General features: G+C 52.2%; 1 protein-coding gene across 1 annotated transcript in view; it reads left to right on the plus strand.

Moving 5' to 3' along the window:
• The window catches only part of SLC38A8 (solute carrier family 38 member 8), a 36,038-nt gene that overhangs the window by 18,921 nt on the left and 2,037 nt on the right, over positions 1–15,080 (plus strand). Inside the window, exons 7-10 of the mRNA XM_010355644.2 lie at positions 4,031–4,145; positions 9,479–9,626; positions 10,054–10,262; positions 13,749–13,800. Coding sequence (XP_010353946.1) covers positions 4,031–4,145; positions 9,479–9,626; positions 10,054–10,262; positions 13,749–13,800 — 524 coding nt within the window. The remainder of the gene's footprint in view (positions 1–4,030; positions 4,146–9,478; positions 9,627–10,053; positions 10,263–13,748; positions 13,801–15,080) is intronic.

Genomic DNA, 15,080 nt, shown 5'->3' on the forward strand with positions numbered 1-15,080 from the left:
TCACAGGATGGGTAGGTGGGTAACCCCTGGAGTGTTCATTCAGCTGGGTGCAGGCTCTGATCCTGGCCCAAGTTCAGAGCCCTGAGCAAGGCAGACATGGTCATTGCTATTGTGTGATTGAGAGATGCTGAGCAGACAAAACGAAAAGCCTGCTTATGTTGAAGACATGGCCGTGTGAGAGAGGAAACCAGCCCACTTGGGAGGGCTCCCGGGGAAGGTGTGGAGGAGCTGGCTGGACTAAGAGAAAATCCTGCCAGAGGGACCAGCATAGGCAAAGGCCCTGAGGCAGGGAGGGGAGACCCAGCCAATCTGAGCTCCTTGCATAGGGTCCCTGCAGGGTGGGCAGGAGCGAGGCCTTGGCACATTTGGTTTTAACCAGGAGTGAGTGAGTGGGTGTGATGGTGGGAACCAGCCCTGGGAGCCTGGGAAGAATGCCAAACCCACCAGTGTGTCTGGATGAAGCAGCCTCCCCGCCCGGTGTGTCTGGACAGAGCAGAGCCTCCCTGCGCAGCCCTGGCTGTACATCAGTGTTCCCTTGGCTGTTCATGAATCACCAGTGTCCACATCCCACCCGAAGAAATGAATCCACGTGACTCATGGGCTCTTGGCATTGACTGTGTATGTTTTGCATTAAAAATTATTGCGCTGGGCTTGGTGGCTCATGCCTGTAATCCCAGCACTTTGGGAGGCTGAGGTGGGAGGATCACTTGAGGTCAGGAGTATGAGACCAGCCTGGACAACATGGTGAAACCCTGTCTCTACCAAAAATATAAAAAATTAGCTGGGCATGCCTGTAATCCCAGCTACCCCGGAGGCTGAGGCAGGAGAGTCCTTTGAGCCCAGGAGGTGGAGGTTGCAGTGAGCCAAGATGGCACCACTTCACTCCATTCTGGGTGACAGAGCGAGACTCTGCCTCCCAGGCTCTGGCTACTCTCCTGCCTTAGCTTCCCAAATAGTTGGGATTACAGGCGTGTGCCACCACACCTAATTTTTTTTTTTTTTTTTTTTTGAGACGGAGTCTCGCTCTGTCGCCCAAGCTGGAGTGCAGTGGCCGGATCTCAGCTCACTGCAAGCTCCGCCTCCCGGGTTCATGCCATTCTCCTGCCTCAGCCTCCTGAGTAGCTGGGACTACAGGCGCCCTCCACCTCGCCCGGCTAATTTTTTGTACTTTTTAGTAGAGATGGGGTTTCACCGTGTTAGCCAGGATGGTCTCGATCTCCTGACCTTGTGATCCGCCCGCCTCGGCCTCCCAAAGTGCTGGGATTACAGGCTTGAGCCACCGCGCCCAGCCTCACACCTAATTTTTATACTTTTAGTAGAGATGGGATTTCACCTTGTTGGACAGGCTGGTTTCCAACTCCAGACCTCAGGTGATCCACCTGCCTTGGCATACCCAAAGTGCTGAGATTACAGGCATGAGCCACCGCTCCCTCCTGCATTTAAAATTCTTACCCCTGTTGGGCATGGTGGCTCACACCTGAAATCTCAGCACTTAGGGAGGCCAAGGCAGAAGGGTTGCTTGAGCTCAGGAGTTTGAGACCAGCCTGGGCAATGCAGTAAGAACCCATCTTTACCAAAAAAAATTCTAACCCCAATATGGCATGTCACATATACAGTATGTAGATTCTAAGTATGTGTGCACCCACGTGACATGGTCAAGCACCCGGGACCCCCTTCATGACCTTTTCTAGTCAGTAGCACCCACCCTACCCAAACCACCATCCTGCTTTCTAGCACCACAGAGTGGGTTTCATGTGGGTTGGTTATACCCCCAGGGAACATTTGGCCATGTCTGGAGACATTTTGGGTTGTCACAACTTGGGGGAAGGGGGGTTGCTACTGGCATCCAGTAGGTCCCGGCCAGGGACACTGTACAACACCCCCCTGCCCCCAATCACACAGGGCGGCTGCCAGGAGTTATCCCACACTGGACACCAATCGTGCCACGGCTGAGAAATCCTGGTGTAGAATCATTCATCTTGTAACTTGAACTTTGCATCCACTAACGGAAACATTGTTTGCTGTCTGGCTGCTTTTTCTTTTGAGACATAGTCTCTGTCTTTTTTTTTTTTTTGAGACGGAGTCTCGCTCTGTCACCCAGACTGGAGTGCAGTGGCCAGATCTCAGCTCACTGCAAGCTCCGCCTCCCGGGTTCATGCCATTCTCCTGTCTCAGCCTCCCGAGTAGCTGGGACTACAGGCGCCCGCCACCTCGCCTGGCTAGTTTTTTGTATTTTTTAGTAGAGACGGGGTTTCACCGTGTTAGCCAGGATGGTCTCGATCTCCTGACCTCGTGATCCGCCCGTCTCGGCCTCCCAAAGTGCTGGGATTACAGGCTTGAGCCACCGCGCCCGGCCGAGACATAGTCTCTGTCTTTCAGGCTGTAGTGCAGTGGCACGATCTTGGCTAACTGCAACCTCTGCCTCCCGGATTCCAGCGATTCACCTGCCTCAGCCTCCCGAGTAGCTGGGATTACAGGTGCTTGCCACCATGCCCAGCTTAATTTTTGTATTTTTAGAGATGGAGTTTTGCCATGTTGGCCAGGCTGGTCTCGAACTCCTGACCTCAAGTGATCCGCCCCCTTTGGCCTCCCAAAGCGCTGGGATGAGAGGTGTGAGCCACCGCACCCGGCCCCTATCTGGCTTCTCGTGTTCAACGTTCTGTCTGCGAGATTCTTCTGTGTTGAGGTGCATAGTTCTTTGTCAGAGCCATGTCATGCTCTGTGTGTTAGCATCCTGCCACTGATTTACACCCTCTGCTCTTGGTGGGCATGTGGGTTGTGTCTGTTAGGAATAACACTCAAAATCTTAATGAAATTGAACACTCAAAGGATTCTTTTTTTTTTTTTTTTTTTTTTTTTGAGACGGAGTCTCGCTCTGTCGCCCAGGCTGGAGTGCAGTGGCCGGATCTCAGCTCACGGCAAGCTCTGCCTCCCGGGTTCACGCCATTCTCCTGCCTCAGCCTCCCGACTAGCTGGGACTACAGGCGCCCGCCACCTCGCCCGCTAGTTTTTTTTTTTTTTTTTTTTTTTTTTTTGTATTTTTTAGTAGAGACGGGGTTTCACCGTGTTAGCCAGGATGGTCTCGATCTCCTGACCTCATGATCCACCCGTCTCGGCCTCCCAAAGTGCTGGGATTACAGGCTTGAGCCACTGCGCCCGGCCTCAAAGGATTCTTAGCAAAGTGATTTTACTTTTGTGCAGAGGGGTGCTTTTTCTTGGCCAGTAGCCGCGAGAGCACACCTGAATAAAGGGGTGCGAGAGCCTTTCTTCCTGACACAAGTCCTGCCCCTGTACGCTTTTCCCACTGGCTGGGGTTGAGCCGCACAATCTAAACCAGTCTCGGTTGGTTAGACATTGAAACTTTTTTTAGATAAGGTGGGCAGGGGCCGGGCGCGGTGGCTCAAGCCTGTAATCCCAGCACTTTGGGAGGCCGAGACAGGCGGATCACGAGGTCAGGAGATCGAGACCATCCTGGCTAACACAGTGAAACCCCGTCTCTACTAAAAAATACAAAAAACTAGCCGGGCGAGGTGGCGGGCGCCTGTAGTCCCAGCTACTCGGGAGGCTGAGGCAGGAGAATGGTGTAAACCCGGGAGGCGGAGCTTGCAGTGAGCTGAGATCCGGCCACTGCACTCCAGCCTGGGTGACAGAGCGAGACTCCGTCTCAAAAAAAAAAAAAAAAAAAAAAGTGAGCAGGTAAGGAGGAGAGGGGAAAGGGGAAGGGGTGTTTGTAATGAGCTAGAGAGCTAGTTTTTTTTTTTTTTTTTTTTTTTTTTTAAGAAAAAAAGGAATGAGCTGGTATTGATAACACCTGGTACTGTGGCGTGTTTGGACATGTAACAAAGGAAGGAAGAAAAAAGGGAAAAGGGGTGGGGGTGTACTGTGAATTAAGGAAGAAAGGATTGATCAGGCTATTTGAAGAGAAACCTCCTCATATCCCACATTTCCCACCTTTTGGATATGAGTACTTTTTCGCATCTCTGGTTCCAGGGGATGCCAGCGTCCTGCTGAGCCGCCCTCTGTCTTGCAGTGTCACGAAGCTGCCATCTCCATCTACTGTAGCATGCACAGGCGGAGCCTCTCCCACTGGGCCCTGGTCTCCGTGCTGTCCCTGCTGGCCTGCTGCCTCATCTACTCACTGACGGGTAAGGCCCTTCCCAGGCACCCCTGCAGAGGGTGGGGAGTGACAGTAGAAAAGGGAGTAACGGTGAGAATCTCTCTAGAGAGTTTACCACGTGCTGGGCCCAATACTCCACGTTTTGAGCCCCTGGACTCATTTAATCCTTAGTGTCTATAGGAAAAGCTCCCATTTCATAGATGAGGAAGCTGAGGCTCAGAGGGCCTCCAGAACTTGTTCACGGTTTCACAGTTAGATGTGCAAAGCTGAGACCTGAACTCCAGCCTAGCCATCTCCACAGCCCCTGCTCTTACACACCACACCCCAGCCCTGCTGCCTGCTGTTCAAAGGACATTGACTGCTGTCGGTCATTACACTGTAACATCTGGGTGGTGGTTTACAAAACGTTTGTGGGTACAGTGGACTCAGGTGCTTACAAACTGTGTGTGGGAGGCAGAGGGTCTTTAAAGGTGAGGAAAGTGTGGCTCGGAGAGGGGCTGTGACACCCAAGGTCATACAGTGCGTCGGAAGCACAGACCCAGGTCCCTGGCACGGCTGGCTTCTGGTTGGCCCCTTCACTCCAGTCTTTTTTCATTCACATTGTATCCTCCAATCTAGGAAGCTCTTGGGCTGCAGTGGGTCTGTCAGGCAGACTTGGACTCCTGTGTGCTATGGTTTGAATATTTATCCTCTTTAAAACTCACGTTGAAATTTAATCCCCAATGTGGTAGCATTGAGAGGTGGGGCCTTCAAGAGGGGATTGGGGTATGAGGCCTCTGCCCTCATGAACAGATTAATCTATTCATGGATTAATGGATTAATAGGTTATCATGGGAGTGGGGCTGGTGGCTTTGTAAGAAGAGGAAGAGAGACCTGGGCTCACACGCTCAGCCCCCTCGCCATGTGACCCTCTGCGTGCCACTTCAGGGCTCTGCAAAGTCCCCCCAGCAAGAAGGCTCTCACCAGATGCAGCCTCTTGATCCTGGACTTCTCACCCTCCATAACTGTAAAAATATAAAATTCCTTTCTTTATAAATTACTCTGTTTCAGGCATTCTGTTGTAACCAACAAAAAATAGACTAAGACAGAAAATTGGTATAAAGAGTTGATGATTGACTACCTGGAACATGGAAGTGGCTTTGGAGCTGGGCAATGAGTGTAGGCTGGAAGAATTCGGAGGAGCAGGCTAGAAAAAGCCTAGATTCTGGTGAGGGCTTAGAGACAAGACTAGGGAACATTTGGAACTTTTTAGATGCTGTAGCTAGTCATGGGAATATGGATAGTAAAGGCTATTCTGAGGAGGTTTCAGACGGAGCCTAGGAACAAGGGTTTGGAAGCTGGAGTAAAGGCCAAACCTGTTAGAAACTGGTAAATAACTTTGCTGAACCGTGTGCATGCCCGAGGGCTTTGTGGAAGGCTGAACTTGAACGGGATGAACTGGCTGGGTGCCGCGGCTTACGCCTGTCATCCCAGCACTTTGGGAGGCCGAGGCAGGTGGATCACTTGAGGTCAGGATTTTGAGGTCAACCTGTCCAACATGGTAAAACCCATTTCTATGAAAAATACAAAAAATTAGTTGGGCATGGTGGCAGGCACCTGTAATCCCAGCTACTCAGGAAGTTGAGGCAGGAGAATCACTTGAACCTGGGAGGTGGAGGTTGCAGTGAGCCAAGATCGTGCCACTGCACTCCAGCCTGGGCAACGAGAAGGAGATTCGGTCTCCCCCGGCAAAAAACGATGAACTAGGGTATCTGGCAGAAGAGATATCAAGTAGCAGAGCATTCAGGAGGCTGCATGGCTATTCTTAGCTGCTCACGTTATGCTGGGACAGGCAAAAAATGACTTGAAGATGGAACTGATCATCAAAAGAGAAGCAAAGCAGCAAGATCTGGAACTCTTTCAGCCTGGCCGTGTAGAGCGCAGCGCGGGTTCTGGATAGGAAACGAAGGTTATGACCCCAAGGCCTTTGCTAAGGAGATTGGTACAGAGAGAAAGGATTATCGAGAGAATGGAAGAAAGGCCCTGAAGGCATTTCAGAGATCTTAGAGGCTGCCCTCCCATCACAGGCTCAGGGGCCTCCGGGGCAGGATGGTTTTGGGGACAGACCCAGGGTGCCTCCACAGGCTATCCTAGGTGCCCTCATGTCTCTGCTCCCTGGACCCTGGCACAGGGTTCCTCGCTGCACCAGCCTTGGCTCAAATGGCCCCTGGTCTGGCTCGTGCCGCAGCCCCGGAAAGTATAAGTGGTAAACCTTGGCAGGATCCATGTGGCGCTAATTCTGCAGCCTGGCAGACAGCTACAGAAGCTTGGCAGCCTCTGCCCAGATTTCAAAAGATGTTGTTCAGGCCAGGTGTGGTGGCTTATGCCTGTCATCCCAGGATTTTGGGAGGCTGAGGTGAGAGGACTGCTTGAGTCCAGGAATTCAAGACCAGCCTGGCCAATGTAGTGAGACCCTGTCTCTACAAAATTTTTTTTTAAATTAGCAGAACATGGTGGTGTGAGCCTGTAGTTCGAGCTACTCAGGAGGCTGAGGCAGGAGGATCACTTGAGCTCTGGAGGTCAAGGCTGGAATGAGCTGTGATTGTGCCACTGCCCTGCAGCCTGGGTGACAGGGCAAGACCCTGTCTCAAAAAAAAAAAAAAAAAAAAAAAAGGATGTTGTGGAAAGCGTAGGGGTCCAGGCAGAGACTTGTGACAGCCACAGAGCCATTCTACAGAGCCCCCATGAGGGCAGTGCCAAGTGGAAATGCAAGTTGGTGCTACTGTAGAGCATCTCTGCCAGGGCAATGCCTAGTGGAGTTGTGAGAGTGGGACCGCCGCTGGGGCTACAAACCGCGAAGTTAGCAGCAATGTGCAACACCTGCCTGCAAAAGCTTCAGGCATCAAGCGCCAACCCCTGTGAACAGACTCGTGGGCTGTACCTGGCAAAGCCGCAGGAGTGGAGTTGCCCTAGTGTGTCCAGGGGGTGGCACATGGTGTCAAAACAGATGATCCTCCAGCTTGAAGCTTGAGCGTCTGCCCTGCTGGGTTTCAGACTTGCTTGGAGCCTTTACTCCTTTCCTTTGGCCTTGGTCTCTCTTCTGGGATGAGAATGTTTCTTTTGCCTGCACTGCCATTGTGTCTTGGAAGTAGATTGCTTTTGATTTCACAGGCTCACAGACCAGACTCTGGAGTTTGGACCTCTGAGTTGGTGCTGGAGCAAATGAAGACTTTGGGGCCATGGGGTTGGAATAACTATGGGGTATTTATCTGTGAGGAGGATATGAGTTTTGGGGACCAGGGGCAGAATGCTGTGGTTTCATTCTTTGTCCCTTCCAAAACTCATGTTGAAATTTAATTGCCAGTGTGGCAGTGTCAAGAGGTGAGGCCTCTAAGAAGCTGTGGAGTCACGAGAGTGCCGCTCTCATGAACAGATTAATCCGTTTGTGGTGAAAGGTTGAAGGACGCGCCATCTGCCAGTATGCCAAACTGGTACATTGATTATTTTGGGTTAAAAATATCGGAGGCCAGGCATGGTGGCTCATGCTTGTAATCCCAGCACTGTGGGAGGCTGAGGCAGGTGGATCACAAGGTCAGGAGATCAAGACCATCCTAGCTGACACAGTGAAACCCCGTTTCTCCTAAAGATAAAAAAATTTAGCCGAGCATGGTGACACGTGCCTGTAATCCCGGCTGCTCAGGAGGCTGAGGCAGGAGAATCGCTTGAACGTGGGACGTGGAGGTTGCAGTGAGTCGAGATTGTGCCACTGCAATCCAGCCTGGATGACAGAGTGAGACTCCATCTCAAAAAAAAAAAAAAAAAAAATTTATATGTATACACACACACACATATATACATATATACACGTATACATATATACACATATATATGACAGAAATTGTAGTTTCAGAAAGAGCTAGCTGACTTGACTCTTTCTGCAGGAATCAGGCCATAAAAACTCCTCTGGGAGGGGCCCCTTCCCCATACCAGCATGAGAAAATAGTCGACATCACTGGAAGGGGGATGTCTGGCTGCAGTGGACCTGAATAAATCCACTTACTGAACTAGCCCTTAGCTTCTGCTAGTTTTATACCCACCCCATATATCTCCTAGTGACACCCCTAGAAATTCACTGCCCCTGACCAGATCCCCTTAGGCCTGTTATTCCTTGTCAGATTTATTCTTTGTCTAAAAAGTATAAAAGCATCTCATTTTGGCCGCTTCTTCAGGCATCACTCTGTTAAGAGCCCATGTACATGGAAAATTAATAAGATCTGTAGGCTTTTCTCCCGTTGATCTGATTGTCTCACTGGTGTCGATTTTAGTTTCTAGGTCCAGCCGAAGAGCTCACGTAAGAGGCAGGCATGGGGCAGGGGCTTAATGGATTAATGGGTGAATGGACTGATGGGTTATCGTGGACATGGCACTGGTGGCTTTATAAGAAGAAGGAATGAAGGCTGAGTCAGAGCTCCCCCTCCTTGCTGTGCAATGCCCTGTGCCACCTCGGAACTCTGAAGACAGTCCCCATTGGCAAGAAAGCCTTCCCAGTGTGGTCACTCAGTCTTGGGCTTCTCAGCCTTCGTAACTATAGGAAGTAAATTTATTTTCTTTATGAGATGCCCAGTTTCAGGTATTCTGTTGTAAGCAACAGAAAATGGACTAAGATACTGTGGTTACCCAGGAAACTTGCTGGGTGACTGCCTTCCCAGCAGAGGAGGTCCCATCAGTCTGTAGTCCCTGGGTGAGATTCTCATTCAGTGTCATCTCCACATGTTCTCACTGCCAGGGCCATGGGACCTCTCAGAAAGGGCTTGCAGAGAGGTGAAAGGGACACGGCTGTTAGTCAGAGGCAGATGTCTCAGGACAGGGCAGGCAACCCGGGGTGATGGAAGCAGCATCGCTCTGTTGGAGCAAAGGGACTGACGCTATAGTTCTCAGTCCACGAAAACGAGCTGTGTGATTCTAGGCATTCGTTGACACCCTGGCTCTTGGTTTTCCCCATTTGGAAATGTGTGCACAGCTAGCTGCTTTCTTTAGGTGTCGTAGGAGTGAGATGGACAGGGCATGGGAGGTGTGTATTTTTCAGAGTGTTCTGTGCTTCCAGTCAACACACGTGCGATGGGTAAGCTCCGTGCACCAGCTCTGTGAGCGATTTGAAAGAAGGACAAGTGGCGGATTTGTCTGCAGGAGTTTTGCATCCGTGGAGCAGAGTCATGTATAGGCTTAGGACAGGAAAGCTTTGGGCTTTCCCTTCCAGAACCTTCCGTCAGCTCCTAAGGAAAATCTTAGGTGGTAAAGCCAGGCACTCTCCGTCTGTTGGTGGGGGCGGGGGCCAGCATTTTCCTAATCCACTCTCTGGCTTCCGTCCTTTCCCACCTTCAGGGGTTTATGGCTTCCTGACCTTTGGGACAGAAGTTTCTGCTGACATCTTGATGTCCTACCCAGGCAATGACATGGTCATCATTGTGGCCCGGGTCCTTTTTGCTGTCTCCATCATAACTGTCTACCCCATCGTGCTCTTCCTGGGGAGGTGAGGCCTGGCTCAGTGGGGCGGGGGTGGGGGGCACCGTTCAGCATGGTCTGCTGATGTGTGCTGTGATTGAGCATGTGCCAGGTGTGGGTTACATGGCTGAGGGACTACCATCGTCTCCAGTTGCAGAGAGGAGGAAACAGGCACAGAGGATTTAGGTAGATTGCCCAAAGTCACCCCGTGAGTGTGTGTCACAGCCAGGACTGGAACTCGAACCACGTGCTTTATCCCCTGCCCCATGGGCTGCCTGATGGTGGCAGAACCCCTGAGGGTTGGCAAGATCTCCTGGGGAATTAACGCCTGACTGTGGAACAGGAGCCCTGGCAGGTGTGGGGGCGGGGGGACTCCTGGAGGACTGGGGGAGCAGCTGGCAGGTGGAGGCTGGTGCCCCGGGATGCCCATTGTCTGTGTTGGGCATGGCCTCCAGGTCGGTGATGCAGGACTACTGGAGGAGAAGCTGCTTGCGGGGATGGGGGCCCAGGGCCCTGGCTGACCCCTCAGGGCTGTGGGTCCGGATGCCGCTGACTGTCCTGTGGGTCACTGTGACTCTCTCCATGGTGCTGTTTATGCCCGACCTCAGCGAGATCGTCAGCATCATCGGAGGCATCAGTTCCTTCTTCATCTTCATCTTCCCAGGTGAGGCCCCTGCTTTCCAGGCTTTCTGCCCACTCGTTCTTCCCTGCTCATCTCTGTGGGGACTCCCCGTGTTGGAGGTCAAGGTTCTGGAAGGTGGGAGCCACATATGGGTAGATTAAGGCCCCACGTAGGTGCCCTCTTTATTGAGCCAGCCACAGGGCTTGGGCTTTACATACCTTCCCTCACTCATTGAACATCTCAGTAGCTCCTGATATGGTTTGGCTGTATTCCCACCCAAGTGTCGCCTTGCACTGTGATAATCCCCATCTGTGAAGGGCAGGGCAAGGTGGAGATAGTTGAATCATGGGGGTGGTTCCACCCCTACTGTTCTCGTGGTAGTGAATAAGTCTCATAAGATCGGATGGTTTTATAAATGGGACTTCCCCCACACAAGCTCTCTTGCCTGCCACCACGTAAGACGTGACTTTGCTCCTTATTTGCCTTTCGCCATGATTGTGAGGCCTCCCCAGCCATGTGGAACTGTGAGTCCATTAAACCCCTTTCCTTTATAAACTGCCTAGCCTCTGGCCGGGCACAGTGGCTCACACCTGTAATCCCAGCACTTTGGGAGGCTGAGGCAGGCAGATCACCTGAGCTCAGGAGTTCGAGACCAGCCTGACCAACATGGAGAAACCTCTACTAAAAATACAAAATTAGCCATCCGTGGTGGCGCATGCCTGTAATCCCAGCTACTCGGGAGGCTTAGGCAGGAGCATCACTTGAACCTGGGAGGCAGAGGTTGCGGTGAGCCAGGATTGTGCCATTGCACACCAGCCTAGGCAACAAAAGTGAAACTCCATCTCAAAAAAAAAAAAAAAAAAAAATCCCCAAAACAAACCATTACCTAGTCCCTGGTAGGTCTTTATTAGCAGCACGCAAGCAGGCTAATACAGCTCCTGATGGACATCCTTGACAGAGGAACTTTTATTATCCCACTCCGTAGATGGGAAGACCGAGGCCCTGAACCCCCCCATGGGGCACAGCTAGTGTGCAGCAGGGCTGAGGGTCAATCATACAGCTCTGTCCATGCTACTGCTGGTACCTCCTGGTAAAGGATTTTGTTTTATTAAAAAAGAAAATCATATATGTGAAAGTCATGTGGCTCAAGACACCCTGCGAAGGCTCCCTCCCCTCCTGCCCCCAGGCCCTGGAGGCAAACACTGTTTCTGTGAAGGATGGTTTCTTAGGAAACCTTCCCAAAGTTAGTGTGCGATGGAGAGCTGTTCCAATTCAGAACAGCCCAAGCGTTATCTGAGGGGAAGCCAGCAAGGAGGGGCTGGAGGGATGCTTCTTCCAGAGGAAGAGAACACTGTAGTGGCCCACTGGAGCCCAGAATAGAGACCCCAGATCCGCAATGGGGGCTGTTCCAGGGCGCCATACACAGCAAATACTGAGTACACAGTCGAGGGTCTCTCAGTGCATGTTCTGTGAGTGGACCCTGTGATTCAGCCATGAGAGGAACCCCGTCAAGGAGACATTGAGCTTGGGGACCCTTAGCCAGGTATCCCCAGTACCCTAATGCAGCCCTTATGTCAAACAGACAAGAAGTAGATGCCCATTGGTGAAACTTACAGAAAGCACAGGAGAGGCTCTTAGAGGTTTTCCAAAACTCGAATGAGGGAATGAAATGAAATGAAACATTGTTCAGGGTCCCAGGTAAGCGGGTGCTGACAACTTTGTCAATAGTCCGGAGGTGGGGGATGGAAGAATTGAGGGCCACAGAGAAACTTCGGTTATCAAAGAGGCCAACTGATGTGTGGAATATGAAAAGCGGGTTCTTAGCAGGTGAGTTAAGACTCAGGGATTGTCTTTGATATAGTCCCTTGAGAATCTAACTGTACCTGCCCTAGCTCCTGTAAATTGGGGTCTACTGGGATTAAGGGATAAAAACTGTAGAAGTGAAGGGAGGGGAGGAGAACAGCCACCCACTCTGCTCCTGGCTCTGTACGGAGCTCTCAGAGGTGAGGGTTGTGGCCATGTGGTTCCTCCCTCAGCTTCTGGGTGGAGCTTTCAGAGAAATGAAGGGTGTGGCCACGTGGATTCTCCCTTGGGCTTGGGGTGGAGCTTTCAGAGGTGAGGGTGAGGCTACAAAGCTCCTTCCTCGACTCTGGGCAGGGCTTTCAGAGGTGAGGGGTGTAGCCATACACCTGCTCCTGCACGCTCTGGATGAAGCTTTCATTGATGGGGGTGTGGCCACACGGCTCCTCCCTCAGTTGTGGGCTGGACTTTCAGAGGTGAGGGTGTGGCCATGCAGCTCCTCACTCAGGCTCTGGGTGAGGCTTTCAGAGGTGAGGGGTGTGGCTGTGTGGCTTCTCCCTCGGGCTTGGGATAGAGCTTTCAGAGGTGAGGGTGTGGCTACACAGCTCCTCTCGGCTCTGGGCGGGACTTTCATAGGTGAGGGGTGTGGCCACACAGCTCCTCCCTCCGGCTTTGGAGCTTTCAGAGATGAGGGGTGTGGCCATGCACTTCCTCCCTCAGCTCTGGGTGGGGCTCTCAGAGGTGAGAGTGTGGTCACACAGTCCCTCCCTCAGGCTCAGGGCGGGGCTTTCAGGGCTGAGGGTGTGGCCACACTGTTCCTCACTCCAGCTCTGGGTGGAGCTTCTCAGAGGTGAGGGTGTAGCCATGTGGCTCATCTGTCACACTCCCTGGTTTGGGCTGCTGGATTAAGTTCTGGTTCTGTGATCAGGTGGCCAGTTGTAGCACTGGCTGTTTCCTGTGCTGGGAAGGACTGCCCAGGACAGGTTTGGGATAAGAGAGGATCCTTTGGGAACCTTAGCTTGAGCTACATGGCCCTGAATCCTAGCAGACCTATGAAAAAGAAAAAGAAAAAAAGGTTGGGTGCGGTGGCTCACGCCTGTAATCCCAGCAGTTTGAGAGGCTGAGGCGGGCAGATCACGAGGTCGAGGTTGAGACCATCCTGGCCAACATAGTGAAACCCCGTCTCTACTAAAAATACAAATATTAGCTGGGCGTGGTGGCACATGCCTGTAGTCCCAGCTACTCAGGAGGCTGAGGCATGAGAATCGTTTGAACCCGGGAGGTGGAGGTTGCAGTGAGCTGAGATGGTGCCACTGCACTCCAGCCTGGTGACAGAGTGAGACTCCGTCTCAAAAAATAATAATAATAATAATAATAATAATGGTAGATGCCAGTTGCTGAGCCTTTCCTGGGCGTCAGGCATGGACTCTCACCATCTCCTCACAGACCCTGCTGTGGAGGGCATGTTGTCAAGGTTGCCTGAAAGACAGGGCTCTGGGAAGCCAGTTGTTGCCAGACCTCTGGCTGAGTCACTAGGGCATGTTGAGCTGGGACTCCAGCCCCATCCTTCCAGTTCCACTGCGTTGCCTCTCCAGGGGGCCTGAGCCAGGGGCACCTGTGGGCAGAGGCCTTGCTGGCCTCCTGGGTCCCTGAGGACTTCTCCCGGGACCTCTTTGTTGCTTTGGGTTTGATAACGAAGAGCTGAGGGTGACCCTGTCTTTTTTGCAGGTTTGTGCCTCATCTGCGCAATGGGCATCGAGCCTATAGGACCAAGAGTCAAGTAAGTGTCCCTAAGATGAGGTGGCAAGTTGGGTGTGCCCCGGATCAGAGTAAGAATGCTTCAGGGGACCCTGGACATCCTATTTCCCACCCTCCGCATCCTGCAGATGCGGCCACAAGAGGAGAGTCTCTGTCTACCCACTATGAGGGCATCTGAGCCAGGACAGGAGCCCAGGCCGGTGATGCTGGATCCTGCAAGGGCTTTCCCTTCTGCTTTGAGGTCTGTAGTTGGGATTTCATGTAGATTCCAGCCTCTGGAAGCAGCCAGTGGTGCATCTGTACCCTCCTTTGCTACCTGGCTCGGGCCCAGGGCAGGATCAGGGTGCAGACTGAGTTAGAGAGGCCCCATGGCCGGCCAGACACCAGAACATGTTCTATCACAGCAGTGGGCTGCCGTTCCGAGGCTCCTCTGCTAGGTACTGTGCTAGGTCCTTTTACATATTCACCTCCCCACCATACCTGGATGTCTCCATCCTACAGATGAGGAGACGGGCCAGGAGGCTAGTGAGGACAGAACTAGCATGCAACTCAGGCCCCTGGCTCCCAGTCCCCGTGCTAACCCACCTGCCTGGCATACAGTGCTGTTGAGACCAGGGAATTTAGATCTTTCCTTTATTTGACAAATATTTATCCCTGAGCGGGCCTGTGGGTCAGACACAACTGAGCCTCTGTGCTTTGCCACTGAGCAGCTGAGTCTGACCCACTGAAGAGGATGACGTGCACATGAATGATGGGCTCTTCCTCAGCCGCCCCTGGGGAGCCTGAGGGTCCGGGCGACTCCCTCCCATTCCACAGATGTGGAAACTGAGGCTGAGACAGGTAAAGAGATGAGGTATTAGTTTTCTGGGGTCATTGTAACAAATTACCACAAATTGGGACCTAGTGGGGAGGCTTAAGGCAACAGAAATGATTTTTTTTCCCAGTTCTGGAGCCAGGAGTGTTAAATCAAGGTGTTGGCAGGGCTGGACTCTGAAGGCTCCTCAGCTTCTGGTGGCCCCAGGTGCTCCTTGGCCTGTGGCTACATCACTCCAGTCTCTGCCTCTGTCTTTATCTAGCTTTCTCCCTGTGTTTCTGGGTCTCAAATATCCCTCTGCTTTTACTTGTTTTATTTTTTGAGACAGAGTCTTGCTCTGTTGCTCAGGCTGGAGTGCAGTGGTGTAATCATGGCTCACTACAGCCTCAACCTCCTGGGCTCAAGCAATCTTCCTGCCTCAGCCTCCCGACTAGCTGGGCCACGGGCGCCCACCACCACACCTGGCTACCTTTCTTTTGTAAGGGTAT

This window comes from Rhinopithecus roxellana, chromosome 20 (genome assembly GCF_007565055.1).
Source record: "Rhinopithecus roxellana isolate Shanxi Qingling chromosome 20, ASM756505v1, whole genome shotgun sequence".
Taxonomy (NCBI): domain Eukaryota; kingdom Metazoa; phylum Chordata; class Mammalia; order Primates; family Cercopithecidae; genus Rhinopithecus; species Rhinopithecus roxellana.